Source organism: Aphelocoma coerulescens, chromosome 6, assembly GCF_041296385.1.
Source record: "Aphelocoma coerulescens isolate FSJ_1873_10779 chromosome 6, UR_Acoe_1.0, whole genome shotgun sequence".
Classification (NCBI taxonomy): Eukaryota; Metazoa; Chordata; class Aves; order Passeriformes; family Corvidae; genus Aphelocoma; species Aphelocoma coerulescens.
The window spans coordinates 16,542,321-16,556,033 of NC_091020.1; the positions used below are offsets into that span (position 1 = coordinate 16,542,321).

The window sequence follows — 13,713 nt, forward strand, 5'->3', positions numbered from 1 at the left end:
TGCTTATGTTGTCTCTAGTAAGCAGTTAAATGCAAATAGTTTGGACACTTCTTACTGTGGTTAACCCACTCAACAATTTCTTTTATGTTTAAATGAAGGGACCTGACATTTGAAAGGAGATTTTGTTTTTATCTCTCTTGCCTGATGATGCAGTAGATAACATTTTCAACGGCAAAGGGTTGATACTGTGTATTTTGCTTTTGTTGTGTTGCTGGTAATGACATCCAGCAACTTACTAAATCGTGTTTGAGTGTTTCATTGTCCTGCTCTGTGCTTCAGACTGCTGGAGTCATGGCCCTTGTAGGTAGCCTTGCCTTTGGACAAATGCATGCTTCCACTTTTGATGAAGGATTCAGTGTCAATGTTGTCTGGTCTGCATTGATCAGACCAAAATCACAATAATTTGGTTGGGTTTTTCTTTTGCAGTAGGGAGTTAACTCTTTCCCAAGAATGAAGAATACAGCCATAGCAGATGACACAGGGGTTGTATGAATTAGTCATGAATAAATGTAGGAAGCAATTTACAGGGTTTTTAAACCAACTGCCTTTTGGATAGGTTTCTGAATACTCTATGTAGAGGAAGGTTTGAATATTTTAAGAAAGAGTATGATATATGTAGGAAAGATTGAGTGGCAGAATAAGAATATTCCCGGAGAAAAAAAATACACAAACTTGTCTCACAAAGGTTGTATCCACTATGTTGATATATTTAAGGAGAGTTTGAAAAAACAAACCCCCATATTTATATTCTAATATTTTTCTGCTTGAGTGCTTCTGGTACATGCCTGCAGGTGTAAGGAACAGAATAGCTTTTTCAGTTTAAGCCTGAATTTGAGCAGTCAAAATTTTTCATATTTAAGTAAAGTTTGCATAAAAACTAGTTCAAATACTTAACCTAAGGTTAAAACTACTAATTTACAAGAAAAGTCTTCTTATCTAAAAGAACTCCTTGTAAGAGAGGAGTGTTCTTTGTGTTGTTTAATTGTTTAGTTGTATAACTTTTAGCTGCTTATTTTTCTGCGCTTTTTAAATTCTGTGACAGCTCTCATCCAGAAAAACATTTACTCTGAAATGAAGTTACTGAGCAATGGCTGTGGTATGAGAAGTTAATTCACTAGAGTTGCTGGTGACTAGCTATATCTTGTGTGCATGGAAATATTTTAAATTCTACACAGAATGAAGTAAGGTTTATTTTTTCCTATACAGTAACAGAAATGTTGGTGAATGTTTTGAGCATTTGCTCTGATGATGAGCTGATGACAGAGGGAGAAGACCAATTTGACGGTAAGGATTACTTTAAGATACATAAATCGTCTTAATGGTAATCACTTGTGAACAGTAGTTAACTTAGACTGGTGTAATATTGCCTGGCATTTGAAGAAAACCACCTTCAAATTTTTCTGTAGAAAACAATGCTTTTGGCAGGACAGAGAAGGGAATTGTGTTTGTGTTTGTGATCAAGAAGCAGTAATAGTAACCTTTGCAAATCCTCATATGTGATTTCTATTTAAAACAAATTTTTGCAAATACTCATATCTGATTTCTATATAAAGCAGACTTTTAGTGCGAAGTTCTCCAAATGTCTTGGCATTTAAAATTTAAAACATACTAACTTACTTTTCTAGTATTTAAATAAATTATAATACCCTAAATTTCTTAATGATTGCTCTTCAATAAGAGTTGATGTGGAAGAACATTAGATACAATATTTTTTATGGCAAGGTACTATAAATAAAGTCTGAAATGCAAGTTTAAGTCTGCATTTGAGTTTAAAGGACAACTTGTATTTGTATTATGTGTATCCATGTAATGGATTATAACATCTTTCTGTCTCTTAAACTGTGATACAGTAGACTGTTAAGAGATGTTTGTAGCATGATGATTAGGAAGCAACATTGACATGAAGACCTAGCATATCACACTTTGTTTTCTTGGGCTTTTTGCAGAGGTGCTTAATGTCACACCTAAACATTTTTCAGACTTCCTTCATTTTATCTAATAACAGAACTGATCTGGTGGATTGTTGTTGATGGGGGAGGAAGAAGGAAACTTTCAGGAGCCTTTGAGGAACATGAAAGGATCATTTATAAAGATATTAGAGACACAACCCCTTTCTTAATATTTGATAGCTACTGTGTTCAAATTTGATAGCAGAACAGTGTTGTGCTAAGCAGCTGTGTGTTTTACATTGGATTGCATTGGTTCTGAGCCACTTCAACTTTGCTGCCATTTAGATGGTTGCCAGAAACGTGAAAATGTGGAAGAAGTCTCAAAAGTGATCCTGCCAACAGTCAATTCCTGGTTTTTATTCAAGTAAACCTACTAAACTGAACATAAAGCAATTGCACCAAGCAGGGTTAGGTGGTATTCTGAGGTGTTAGGATTTGTTTGCCAGAGTAGTTGCAGTTGTCAGTTGATTGCATATGCCATGTCTGTAGTTTCCTAATTTGAATTATTTTATTCTTCTGTCTCCTTTAACAATTTCTTTGCTTGATGCATCTCTTATGCCACCTAGGTACTGTCTATGCTTTATCTTTCTGTGTGGTTGGATTTTTTTTTAACTGTTGACTTTCAAACTTTCACTTGTTTATCGTCAAATGTTAAAATATTCTCAACAATTCCACTTCTTGTTTGATGAATGCATTTTTAAGTGTTGCAATTTTCCATTTTATTTTTTTTTCACATTTTTTCTCCATTCCTTCTTTATTACCACTTCCAAGTTAAATATCTTTTTTTTTTTTGTCTCACTCACCTTTTTCTCCATCGTTCACTTCCTTTTTTTCTGGACTCTCCATCTGAAGAGCGACTCATATATGGCAATAAAAAAGGTACAGACCAGACAGAGTAGGAATGTTTTGAAATATGACTTCACAGAATCTGAGAGTATAAAGTATTAATGAGAAAACACCTTTCTATTGAGAGATATTGTGTAGTATTTTATGATTATTAACCAACTTAATGGGAATTTTATAAAGACTTGTGTATTTTGTTATCAGAAGTCATATTTCAAGGCATCTGTCTTTCTGTGCATGAGTTTTTTTCCTTCTTTCTTCATTCCTTTTTCTGTAGAATTTCATTCTTTTACCTGCTTCTAAAATTTTATCTTTCGTCCTGCATGTGTAGGGAGCTTTCAGTTGTGTGTCTTGCTCTTTAATACTTTCCTCATGAGCTGTGTTTTTTAAGGTTGTGCATGGAATGTGTTTATACAATGTTCCAAAACCTGGTTTGTGTAGTACATTTAGTCTTCTTAACTGAGATGTCAAAAAAAGTACTTTTTGATTCTCTTGTGCTGTTTGGAAGATGGCTGGATACAAATTGTGAAAAGAAGCCTACTTACTAACTTAAATTCATGGTCTATCACCTGTTTTTCAGAAATCACTGGGTAGATAGTTCTGTACAGAGAAATTCTTCTGGCTACTACTAACCTAATAATCATTTTGCTCTCTTGTATAAATTTGTTGGTTCCAGAGAGTATTTGTAATACTTGGGAATGCATTAGATTATAGACACATTTCCAAAGGTTAGGGTTGGAGCATAGCGTGTCAGCATTTCAGAATTTGTTTCTTGTGCAGGCACTGGGAAATGGGAAAGTTCTTTGCCATATCTCCTATAATTTAGGATGTAAATCAAGACATTCTTCTGCAAGCAGATGCCATCTTACTGTCTTCTCTAAGTAACCAGAATTCTGTGACCACATAAGTGCAGTGCTGCAGCCTGGAGTAATGCATTTGGCCTTTTGCCTTGGCTGTGTCACTTCTGTAGGGACAATGAGACATCATCTTAATTTAAAAAAAAATCGAAACAAACAAAACCCCCCAAACAAACCAGACACCAAAACTACCCCAAAGCAACCTTTCTCACTTTAAAGCACAGGGTCTAGCACTGCCTGAAGTCTGTCCAGTTGGCGTGTTACAGCTTGGCATCAGTGAGGCCTGCAGATTGGTGTAGGTAGAAGGAAAATTGAGGAACTTACAGAGAAATCTTTGATGTCCCCCTTAGCTCTGACCTTTTCAAAAACTCTAAAAGAGTCCCCTTCTCATTCCAGATTCTCAAGTGGCTACTCAGTAGTGTTCAAAGAGAGAAAGTAAAAACTTTTAGGACTTTAAAAATTAAAAGTTAAAATTTCAAGGAAATGATTATCAGTAAAAATTGAATGTTTCATACTATCCTATTCTAAATTTTTCCTGAGCCACCTGTTTTGTCAGTTTTTCAGTTTGATGTCTGTTAAAATTGTGACTTTGTCTGAAAAAAACTTTACTCAGCAGTTCCTGTCTTTTTCGTTTTGTTTATATGGACTGGCAGATATTTGTCATACCCCAAGATTCTTTCATTGTGTTCATCAAAAGGTTGTCTCTTGACCCCTTGTTTTCTTTGTCATCACACTTCTGTCTTGTGTGGTTTTGTTGTTGTTTGCCCTTACATGCTTTATCTTTTGTATTTTATTTGGTTTGGTGTTCAGGGTGGGAAGTCTACCCTCTCTTGTGCCACAGAAGGCCTTGTGTTCTTGCAGCTGTGGTCTGAGAACTGTGGCTGTTGTGCCCGAGCATCTTTACCTTCATGGGGAAGTCCCATGCTAGTCAGCAGGGATGGAAAACAGCTTCTTCCACAGCTCCCTTTTTGAATGCAAGTAGGCGAATTTGTGGACACGTGGCTCTTCTCTGCCCGCTTCTGTGGTCCCCTCTTCTACATTCTTGCAATTTAGCTGGCAGCTTCTTATTGTGTACCTTTCTCCCAAGACTGAACGTGCTACATGGAAGTTCTGGAATACTTGATAGACCTGTCTGAGCTTGTTCACTCTTGGTCCCCTGTGGTTCAGTTCACAGTATAACTGAGTTACTCTTACCTTGATGTGATTAATGCTCCCTTTCCTCGATGGCTGAAGAGAAGTAAGGACTTTGGTTTTGATACCTCCTCATCTGCCTCTACTGTTTTACTGAAATTGAGGCGTTGGCAAAGGGAAAGTAAGATGAGGGGAAGGATGACATTTATAAATTGAAACAAACCAGCAACACTTAGTGTTGGAGAAAGGTGTTTCTGTTTTCATGTCAAAGCAGGCAAAGGTGGCTCTCCTTCCCAATCACAAGCCTCCTTTCAGAGTTTTGTCTTCACTTTTTTCTGTCACAAGTGGTATCACTCTTCCTTGTGGAATGTGCAGTATTTACTCCAGATCTTTGGTATTTGTAATTTCTGCAAATGATGAAAACCTAAGATGATGTGGAACACAGACTTAAGTGGTAAGAAAGGTACCACTGCAATTTTTTGCTTTTTTATTTTCTGGGGGGTTTTCGTGGAGTTGTGTTTTGGGTAGCTGACATAAAAACAAGGAAACTACTGTTTTCTCTTGAACAGCTGTGTAACAATTAGAAAATCTTTTTTTTTTGTGGCTTCTCTGTTGGGCTGCTTGCCTACATCTTTATATACACAGATGTCAGTACTAAGAATTTGAAGTGTAAAATTTAGGCAAATGAATTACAATAGTTACTACACTGTAGTGGTGGTAGTTCAAATGCTTACTAGCTTCAAGAAATCATTGTGAACAATCTAAACTTTTTTGTGTGCGTTTTGTGGACACAGAGGTGATGGTGGGTTTGATGGCATTCTGAAGTTCTAATTTGATAACATTGTGCCCTTAAGTGTTTGGGTACTGACCTCCTGTGAAGAGTACTGAACTTAAACAATTGTGTTAAATTTGAGGCACTTTAAAACTGACCTTCTAGATACTCCTGAGCTTGAGACTTTCTCTTATTCTATTGAAAGTAGGTACAGCGGCCGCACGGAAAGAAATAATCAGAAACAAAATTCGTGCAATTGGCAAGATGGCAAGAGTCTTCTCTGTTCTCAGGTACTTGCATGATTTCTGCATTCCTAAACCCCCGTTATGTATGTAAGGCAAACATCTCTTTCAGGATAATGAATGCCAAACATTTTTCAGGGATCACTGTGCATCAGAATCTTGTTTGGCATATTGTTGCACGCTGTTGATGTTGGAATTTTTGGTTAAAGAATATTTTTGAGTTATTTTTGAGACATATTTCAAGAAATTAGAGAACATGATCTTTAATTTACATGTTGTTTGTCCAGCTGTTAGCTAAGTTTTGGAAAGGCAATACCAGATACAAAGACTGAAATCAAGGGTGTAATGGAGGAGATCAGGTCTGACTCCAAAAATTTCTGACATAGCAGAAACTTGAGGAGTTTTGTTTCCAGTTTTTGTTTGTTTCTTTTCAGCTATTTAAAAAATACCCCATCCTCTTTAAATCCAGAGATTTCATCATCATATTTACCCAAAATGTCTGTTTTTCCACAGACTACAATTGCACAAATAGGGGTAATTTTTTGAAGTTGTTATTTCCTAGAGTAAAGACACTTACAACAAAATTGGCGATTGTTTTATGAGATATGTTCAGTACCTCATGAGGCATTCAGTGCTCATTTCAAAGCTAATGAACCTGTTAGTGAATGAACATGTGAATAACTGCTCAGAATATAGTTCAGAAGTAGCCAGCATTTATAACTCCTAGGCAGAGGAAAGACTGGTGTGGAGTAGAATTGTTTTCCCCCTTTAAATTCTTTGAATTAGAATTTGCATTCAGTCTTGACATGCCTAAAACACAGCAAAACTAGGCTTTCCCTTTCCCCAACCATTATTTTACTTCAGTGCAAGTTTTCATGCAGATATTTAAGTTTTTGTTACTTTTTTTTTTCACACCAGGGAGGAGAGTGAAAGTGTGCTGACACTCAAGGGTTTGACTCCCACTGGAATGTTACCTAGTGGAGTGTTGGCTGGAGGACGACAGACCCTGCAAAGTGGTAATGATGTTATGCAACTTGCTGTGCCTCAGATGGACTGGGGCACATCTCACTCTTTTGCTAACACCACACATAATGCATGCAGGGAATTTCTTATGCTTTTCAGTTCTTGTCTTAGCGGCTGATACAAGCATAGTGTTATGTGTTAATCAGGCAATGTGAAATGGATACTTAACCAGGGTATAAAACTAAAAGCCAATTAGTTCAGCAGTGTCAAGCTATGTTTTTCAGACTCTGAGCTTCCTTAGTTTACAATTTTTCAGGTGGGGTGACCTTACAGATCTCGTATTGAGGCATTTAATCATTAGAGATTCAAAAATGGCAGTGTAATTTTGCATTATTACTTGTCTGCTCTCCATTAAAATGGTTTTATTATAGCCCTGTTAGTATTTTCATTGACAGTGTCAAATACTTGTTGATATTAATATTAACAAACAGCTACAGACTGCATAGTTCCATATTATACTCCATTGACAGATTGGAATGTGCTACGTTTTGTACCCTGGTAATTAATGCCAAAGTTTGTTCTCTATGTTGTTTGTCAAATGTTCTATGTATAATTGACCTCCCTGAATTGTCCTTGTAACATGCTGTTTCCTTCCTCTGCAGATGTAGCTGCTTTCTTAGATCTGTCTGTCTCTCTCTAGGTATAGATGTATGTCTGTATAAGTGTTAAAATTAAACCACTATCCCAGACACTTGTCTGTCTCTTGATGTAGAAGCAATGTTGTAGCACCTTGTTTTTGAGGTTTGCTGCATTTGCTGCTGCACATTGTCTGTGCATTTTGAACAATAATGTACTTGAAAAATATTAAATCATTTGTTATAAAATCAGCTGAGAATAAAGGGATTGAATTTAAAACTTGTAAATAAATCAAAATAAAAGGGTGTTATTAAGTGTGCATATATTTTTTTTTGCATGAAAATAAAAAGAACTCTATACAAAATATACCTGTAATCTGGCTCATTGAATATTTTGTGAAAGGTTTTATTCATTTTTTAGTTTGTTGAATCATTGGATCATATTTTTCACAAGGCCCATAATGATTAACTAGGATTAGGGAGAATGCTGTGAGCTTGTACCAAGTGTATTAAAAGAATGAAGTCCATGTTTTCTGTTCTCAGTGGTGAATAACTAAAATACACCAGTCTGAAACTGGACTTCCTATCAGCAGCACTCTTAACATATTCAAAGACTTTATTTGCCACCGTCAGGCTTTACTAGGAAATATAAAACTTCTGTGTGGGAACACTGAATTTTATAACTGTTGAAAGATTGTGATATATGAATACTACTTTTTACACAATCTATTTTCCAAGAGTAGCTGCTTTTCTCATTTCATGATTTAGACTCTTTATGTGAATTCCTTATATTTTCTATGTAGCTTTTTTTAAGCCTTTCACTATATTTTCTATTAAACTATCAAAGCTGATTTTTAATAGCTTTGAAACAGGAATGTCACATTTAAAATAATTTTTCAGTGGACATATAATGTCTACAAGTAAGTTTATATGTCCAGTGTGTGTATGTGATTGTTTTGTGAATGTCTATAACAAGAAATGGTGTATGTTTCCTAATCCATTCAACTATTCCAAAAACGTATGTTCTAGCTTTAATTTTCATTGTTTAATAAGAAACTTTATTATGCTTAAAAAATGAGTCTGCATTCCTCTCACTCATTTAACAAATTTTTTTTCCATGTTGCATTACAAATACCAGAGAGGATCAAACTGACTAGAAAATTTTTTTTACATAAAGCATGTGACTTTCTACCATTACTGAAAATGTGGGACATTTGGAAAGTATGCAAAATGCATTCTGGATTTTTGTGGGTGTGCATTTTTTCTTGACTAGAACTTTTGATGGCAATATTCCTTGATGCACTACATTAATATACCTCATTTGTTTTAGTCATGTTGATTGTTCAAAATAAATCATGCCAACTGTTAGTTCTTAAACTGAAGTAACTTCTTTTTACTGAAAAGCATGTTACTGTTTTCAGTCTTAAAAGAGTAGTTTTCAAATTATAACACTCAACTGCAAAGGTAGAAGTAAACCAAAAATAAAATAAAACTTTGCTAACTGACAATTTTCTAAATCATTGTAATATCAGAGAATTTATATTCTTGACAAAAATATGGTCACCAATAGTATAGCAGGATTTCTTACTACAAATATTTAATTATTCTTTGAAATGTTTCGTACTGTGTTGGTCAGTATACTATCAATAATTTAAACTAGTTAGGCTTGCAAAAATGAAAGAACATAATATTAACTGAAGTAATTCTTTTACTCCGTTCTTTTGTTTGCTTAAAGATACACAGAATTGACCAGTATGCCATAGGTTTTCCTGGTTTCAGTCTTACAAATGTTTATTTTTCAATGGCACATTGAGGAAAGGTCTAGTTACACTAGTTGCTATTAAACCTATAAGCAGCTTTGAAAGTTACAAGAAATTGGAGTGTATATCTACGTTTCTCTAGAGAGCTGGGCTAAAGTTATTTTATCAGGGCAAACAGATATACACATATATGCAATTTTTGCATATAAACCTATTATAGCTCTTAATGTCAGTAACACCTTTCATATGGGGTCTTAGCAAATGCCGCTGTTCTGGCAGGACTTTGTTGAGCCCAGCTGCTGTGTTTTGTGAGCTGCTGGCCCTTCTGCTCCTCTTCCTTGGAGGAGCGGTGCCTGGTGGCTCTGCCATCCCAGCCAGCAGTGCCAGGACAGATCCTCACTGCAGCACAGAGCAGCCCAGGGGAAATGGCAAATGCAGACTGTAGTGATGGGCTAAACAAAGACAAGTCAGTTCAAAAAGATAGTTCTGGAAAAAAATGCAAGCCTACATCCTATGGGAGAAGTCAATGTATGAATTTTATTTTTCATGAATGTATGGGTATATTATTTAAAAATGAGTCATAGCTTACCTGTGGATAGCTTTAATGTGTTAGGATAAAAACAGACTTTGGGACATCATGGCTTTTGTATATTTCTAAATTTTTTAAAATGTAAATTGTATCTTACGATTTTTGTTGCTTGCATTATAATAGCTGAAATACTAAAGACCATATTAAGTACTTTTATTTAAAATAACATTTCCTAGTGACTTATTTTGTGAACTGAATTCAGTAAAATTAGCTTCCAAATTGAGCCAACATCTGATAAAAAATGACAAAACACCTAAAGCTTTATTCAGCAACATACTAAACACAAGTCTAAATTAAAAACTGTAAGTACTTCCATGGACATCAGTTGAACTACTGCCCCTGCTATTAGTCAGAAAGCAGTTAAGATAGTTTTTTGGGTTTATGTTGAAAATTGGCAAGGATTTTCTATCACATCCATCTGTTAAGTAAAACAAGGGGAGAACTGAAATTAAGGATGGAAATGCCATTGAAACCTGTTGCTTAAAATCAGCTCTCAAGTGAGAATTTTCAGAGCAAAGACTTTAGAATTACCTGTTAATATGATCCAGTATTTATTTGAGGTTTATCAAAGTCTACAAAGACTAGAGTTTTAATTTAGATATACCTGCAAAAGAGAATCCAAGAAAATTATTTTCCAAATTGAGTCTGTACAGGTTTTTTAAAGTGCTTGTATTTTCCAGTCAGTTTGTTCTTTTACGTTAAGTTGAAAATTTATCTTTTTCTTAACTGTGATGTATATTCCAAGGTCTTTTTGGAATAGTAGTACTACAAGTAGAGTGAACTAGGAGTAAATTTTGAAATTTGTATTTATGACCAAGCTACATAATTTGCAGAGATAAATCAGTATTCGTGATCTTTTCAGGAAAAGATTGAAAAGAAAGACTCCACAGGTAACAGGAAATGGTGGAAAGAGGTGGTTTTTCTTACGTAGTTTCGTATTTGTATGGCAAATTGATTATAGTTTGAAAGTATGTATTTGGTGACTTCCTAAAAGAATTCTTAAAGTAATTTATTTTTAGAAATAGAGGAAGTTTCTTTCCCTTAACGTAAACATAAATAACCATCCATACAAGTGGCTTTTTGATTTAATTCTGGAATTGCCCTTGTCTCTGTAGATTTAAGTGCTGAAATGTTTTAGCTTTTTTTTCATTTTTTGTTCCATGGAAAGTGCAGTATATGAAATACAAAATGCTGCATTTTCCTTAAGTATTTATTGGATACCTACTTAATGCAAGTATCCAAATTTTTTTAGACTGTCTCAGTGAAAATTAGAATCTTATGCAACAGTGAGCTTATAACATAATGTAGGCAATTCGTACATAACATAGTGTAGGCATAGTGTAGGTGATTGGTTTTGTTGGATAGGAAATGAGAAGTAATGAACTTAAATCTCTTTAAAGAATTCTATTCTGATCTAATGCCCTATTTTCTTATAGAGCTATTTTCCCCAGCACTTGCTTGAATATTCTGGTATGATTTTTGTTGTTAACAGAATGTATGAAGCACTACACAAGTAGGTTTACCTCTGTGTAAGCTACTTTTACTTAATATTTCTGAAATTGTGGTATTAGAGGCATGGCAAATAGTAGGGGAGGTAAAAAGTTGTTACCAGAATTGACTTAGCTACAGTTCAGGTTGTAATAATAATAACAACCTTACGTTAAAGCTTTGCCTTCTAGAGCTAAAACTATAAGGAAAGATCTTACACGTGAGAAATCACAGCTGATGTCACAGTTATTTAGTTAGAAAAACAGCTAGTGAGCTAAATGTTTTTCATATTCACATTAATTCACCCACTAAGACTATGGTAAATCCAGACCTCTTCCTGCTGTAGACTTTGTTGTTGATTCAACTAAACAACTTACAAGACTTTGTAAATATGATTTGCTGGATTTGTCTTTTATGGCTTAAATTTCACGATTCAGTTCTCAGTGGTGTCCATTTTAGCTTAAAATATTGTGACAAATTGAAGTACTAGTTAAACTTCAGGGAGCTAATGATAAAGAGGAAAATAATTTCTTATTATTAGAATGCTGGTAGTGTTATTTTTATAGTGTCCTGCCTGGTAATTTAATGAAGCTCATTAATGCATTTTAATCTTCAGAAATAGTCTCAAATAGATTTTTAGTATTTTTTTAAACCATCCACAGCTTTAGCATCAGTTGAAGTTTTCTGTTGATGTCTTAAAAAAAGCTGAAACAAAAATCACAACCAAAACTTACAGAAATGTATAGTTAATAACATCAGTTAATTAGTGTTACTTTGACAGACTTTTAGTTGATAAACTGTGGTAGCTAAAATTTAGGAAAAATTTCACTTAGACTTAAAAACAACCCCCCAAAAACTTAATTGTCTTTTTAACTAATTGTAGTCTAATCTGGCGTAGCATACTATATTAAATTGATCATTGCCTTTTCTGCTATGCGATATTACACTCTTCATCTTTCTCATTCATTTTGCATGCATCTGCTCACTTCTGTACAGCCACTGTAGAGGCAATTGAGGCTGAAAAAGGTATGATCAGAGTCTTTGCCCTTGGCAGAGATCTGTGGTGTCTGGGAGGGAATTCAAAAGTACTCTGTGTGGGTGTGTTTTATTTTCAACTTGCACAAGCAGAGATGAATCAACTGCATTGATTCATCCATTTTACATGTAACATTCATTTCTGGCTTTAGGATAATGGTTATCTTTAATATTTTAGGGAAATTCTTGGGGATTTTTGGTCTCTTTTGGTTTGTTTTTTTACAAAATATACTGTAGGTTTTTGTATAATAGCATGTTGTGATATGTGGTATTGTCTTGAAGTTCTTAAGAATAGAAGTGTTTAGTGTTTTTTTTCTGCATTCAGCTGAAGGTTTTGTGTGATTGTGGGGAGGGGATGTTATATGTGGAAGGAGGGTTTTTTATGCATGCCTTTTCTCATAAAATCTATTTAATGGCTTTGAATATATTTTTTTTACCTTTCTGTGATATCTGGTAGTGCAAGATGTATAACTTTTTTTCTGTAGATTTTGAATATAATTTATTGTTCAGATTTATTTCTAGTATTTATGGGACATTAAATTCAATGGATTATCAGTGCTTCTGTGCTAAATAAGTTGTATATATGTTATATATGTCCTCTGTTAGTGGTATTGAGCAAAATGCCATCAAATTAATTGGTTCAGAGTATTCAACTTCAGATTGTTTCTTTTCAGAGAGACTTTAGTTTCTTCTTGCTCAGAATTCAATGAAGTGAATGAGAAACAGCATAGCAGTTGAGAGAGCTGCCTTTGGGGTTTTTCAGATTTAGTTGCAAAGCACCATTTAATGACTGTATTCTTTGTTTTTTTAATTAAGGAAGTCAGATCTCCAAAAATATAAACAAGTGCCATATTCTGTTCTCACACACACCTGCAAGAGGTCCTGTTGTTGTGAGTGGAAAGCTGTACTTAAATCTCCAAAGAATTATTTCATCCCAAAGACTTCAGTCTTATTATGTGGTCAGCCATTTTCAGGTGTAAATTCAACTACAGACCTCATTCATCAAAATAATCAGTAGCAAAATAATACCTTTTTTCTATACTTACTTTAAATACATCTGTATTTAAATGATACCATTGTTGAACCACAGTGCTAACTTGGTAATTGTGGTTGTGTCCATTTCCATCATCCACATGATTAGCACAGTGTGAACCACATCCTGCAGTTTTGCCTGCATGAAAACTGCAGGATCAGGCCATCGGTGCGTGTGCAGGATGTAAATCTGCTACTACCTTTGTAACCCTTTGCTGCTTTGCCTCCACTGCACTTGCTGTGCTGCTTAGATCTTACTGACATTGCCCTGAAGAGAAGGGGGATGTTAAGATTAGCCCGATGAGCTGGGCAGCAAAAGCACAGCAGTGATAGCTGGCCCCACCAGGGACACGCAGAAGCAATCAAGTGGGCTTAAACCCCTTGATTCCTACTTGCAGAATATTTGCCATACTTTGT

At 34.9% G+C, this 13,713-nt stretch overlaps 1 protein-coding gene across 6 annotated transcripts in view; it reads left to right on the forward strand.

Moving 5' to 3' along the window:
• PPP3CB (protein phosphatase 3 catalytic subunit beta) overlaps positions 1 to 13,713 on the forward strand; it is a 47,181-nt gene that overhangs the window by 24,573 nt on the left and 8,895 nt on the right. For 2 of the 6 annotated variants that reach the window (XM_069019391.1, XM_069019392.1), the window contains exons 10-13: positions 1,207 to 1,284; positions 5,758 to 5,842; positions 6,713 to 6,810; positions 12,226 to 12,255. In XM_069019391.1, coding sequence (XP_068875492.1) covers positions 1,207 to 1,284; positions 5,758 to 5,842; positions 6,713 to 6,810; positions 12,226 to 12,255 — 291 coding nt within the window. Of the gene's footprint in view, positions 1 to 1,206; positions 1,285 to 5,757; positions 5,843 to 6,712; positions 7,507 to 12,225; positions 12,256 to 13,713 lie in introns of those variants that run through there. The other 4 variants (XM_069019393.1, XM_069019396.1, XM_069019394.1 and 1 more) reach the window with 3 other exon arrangements.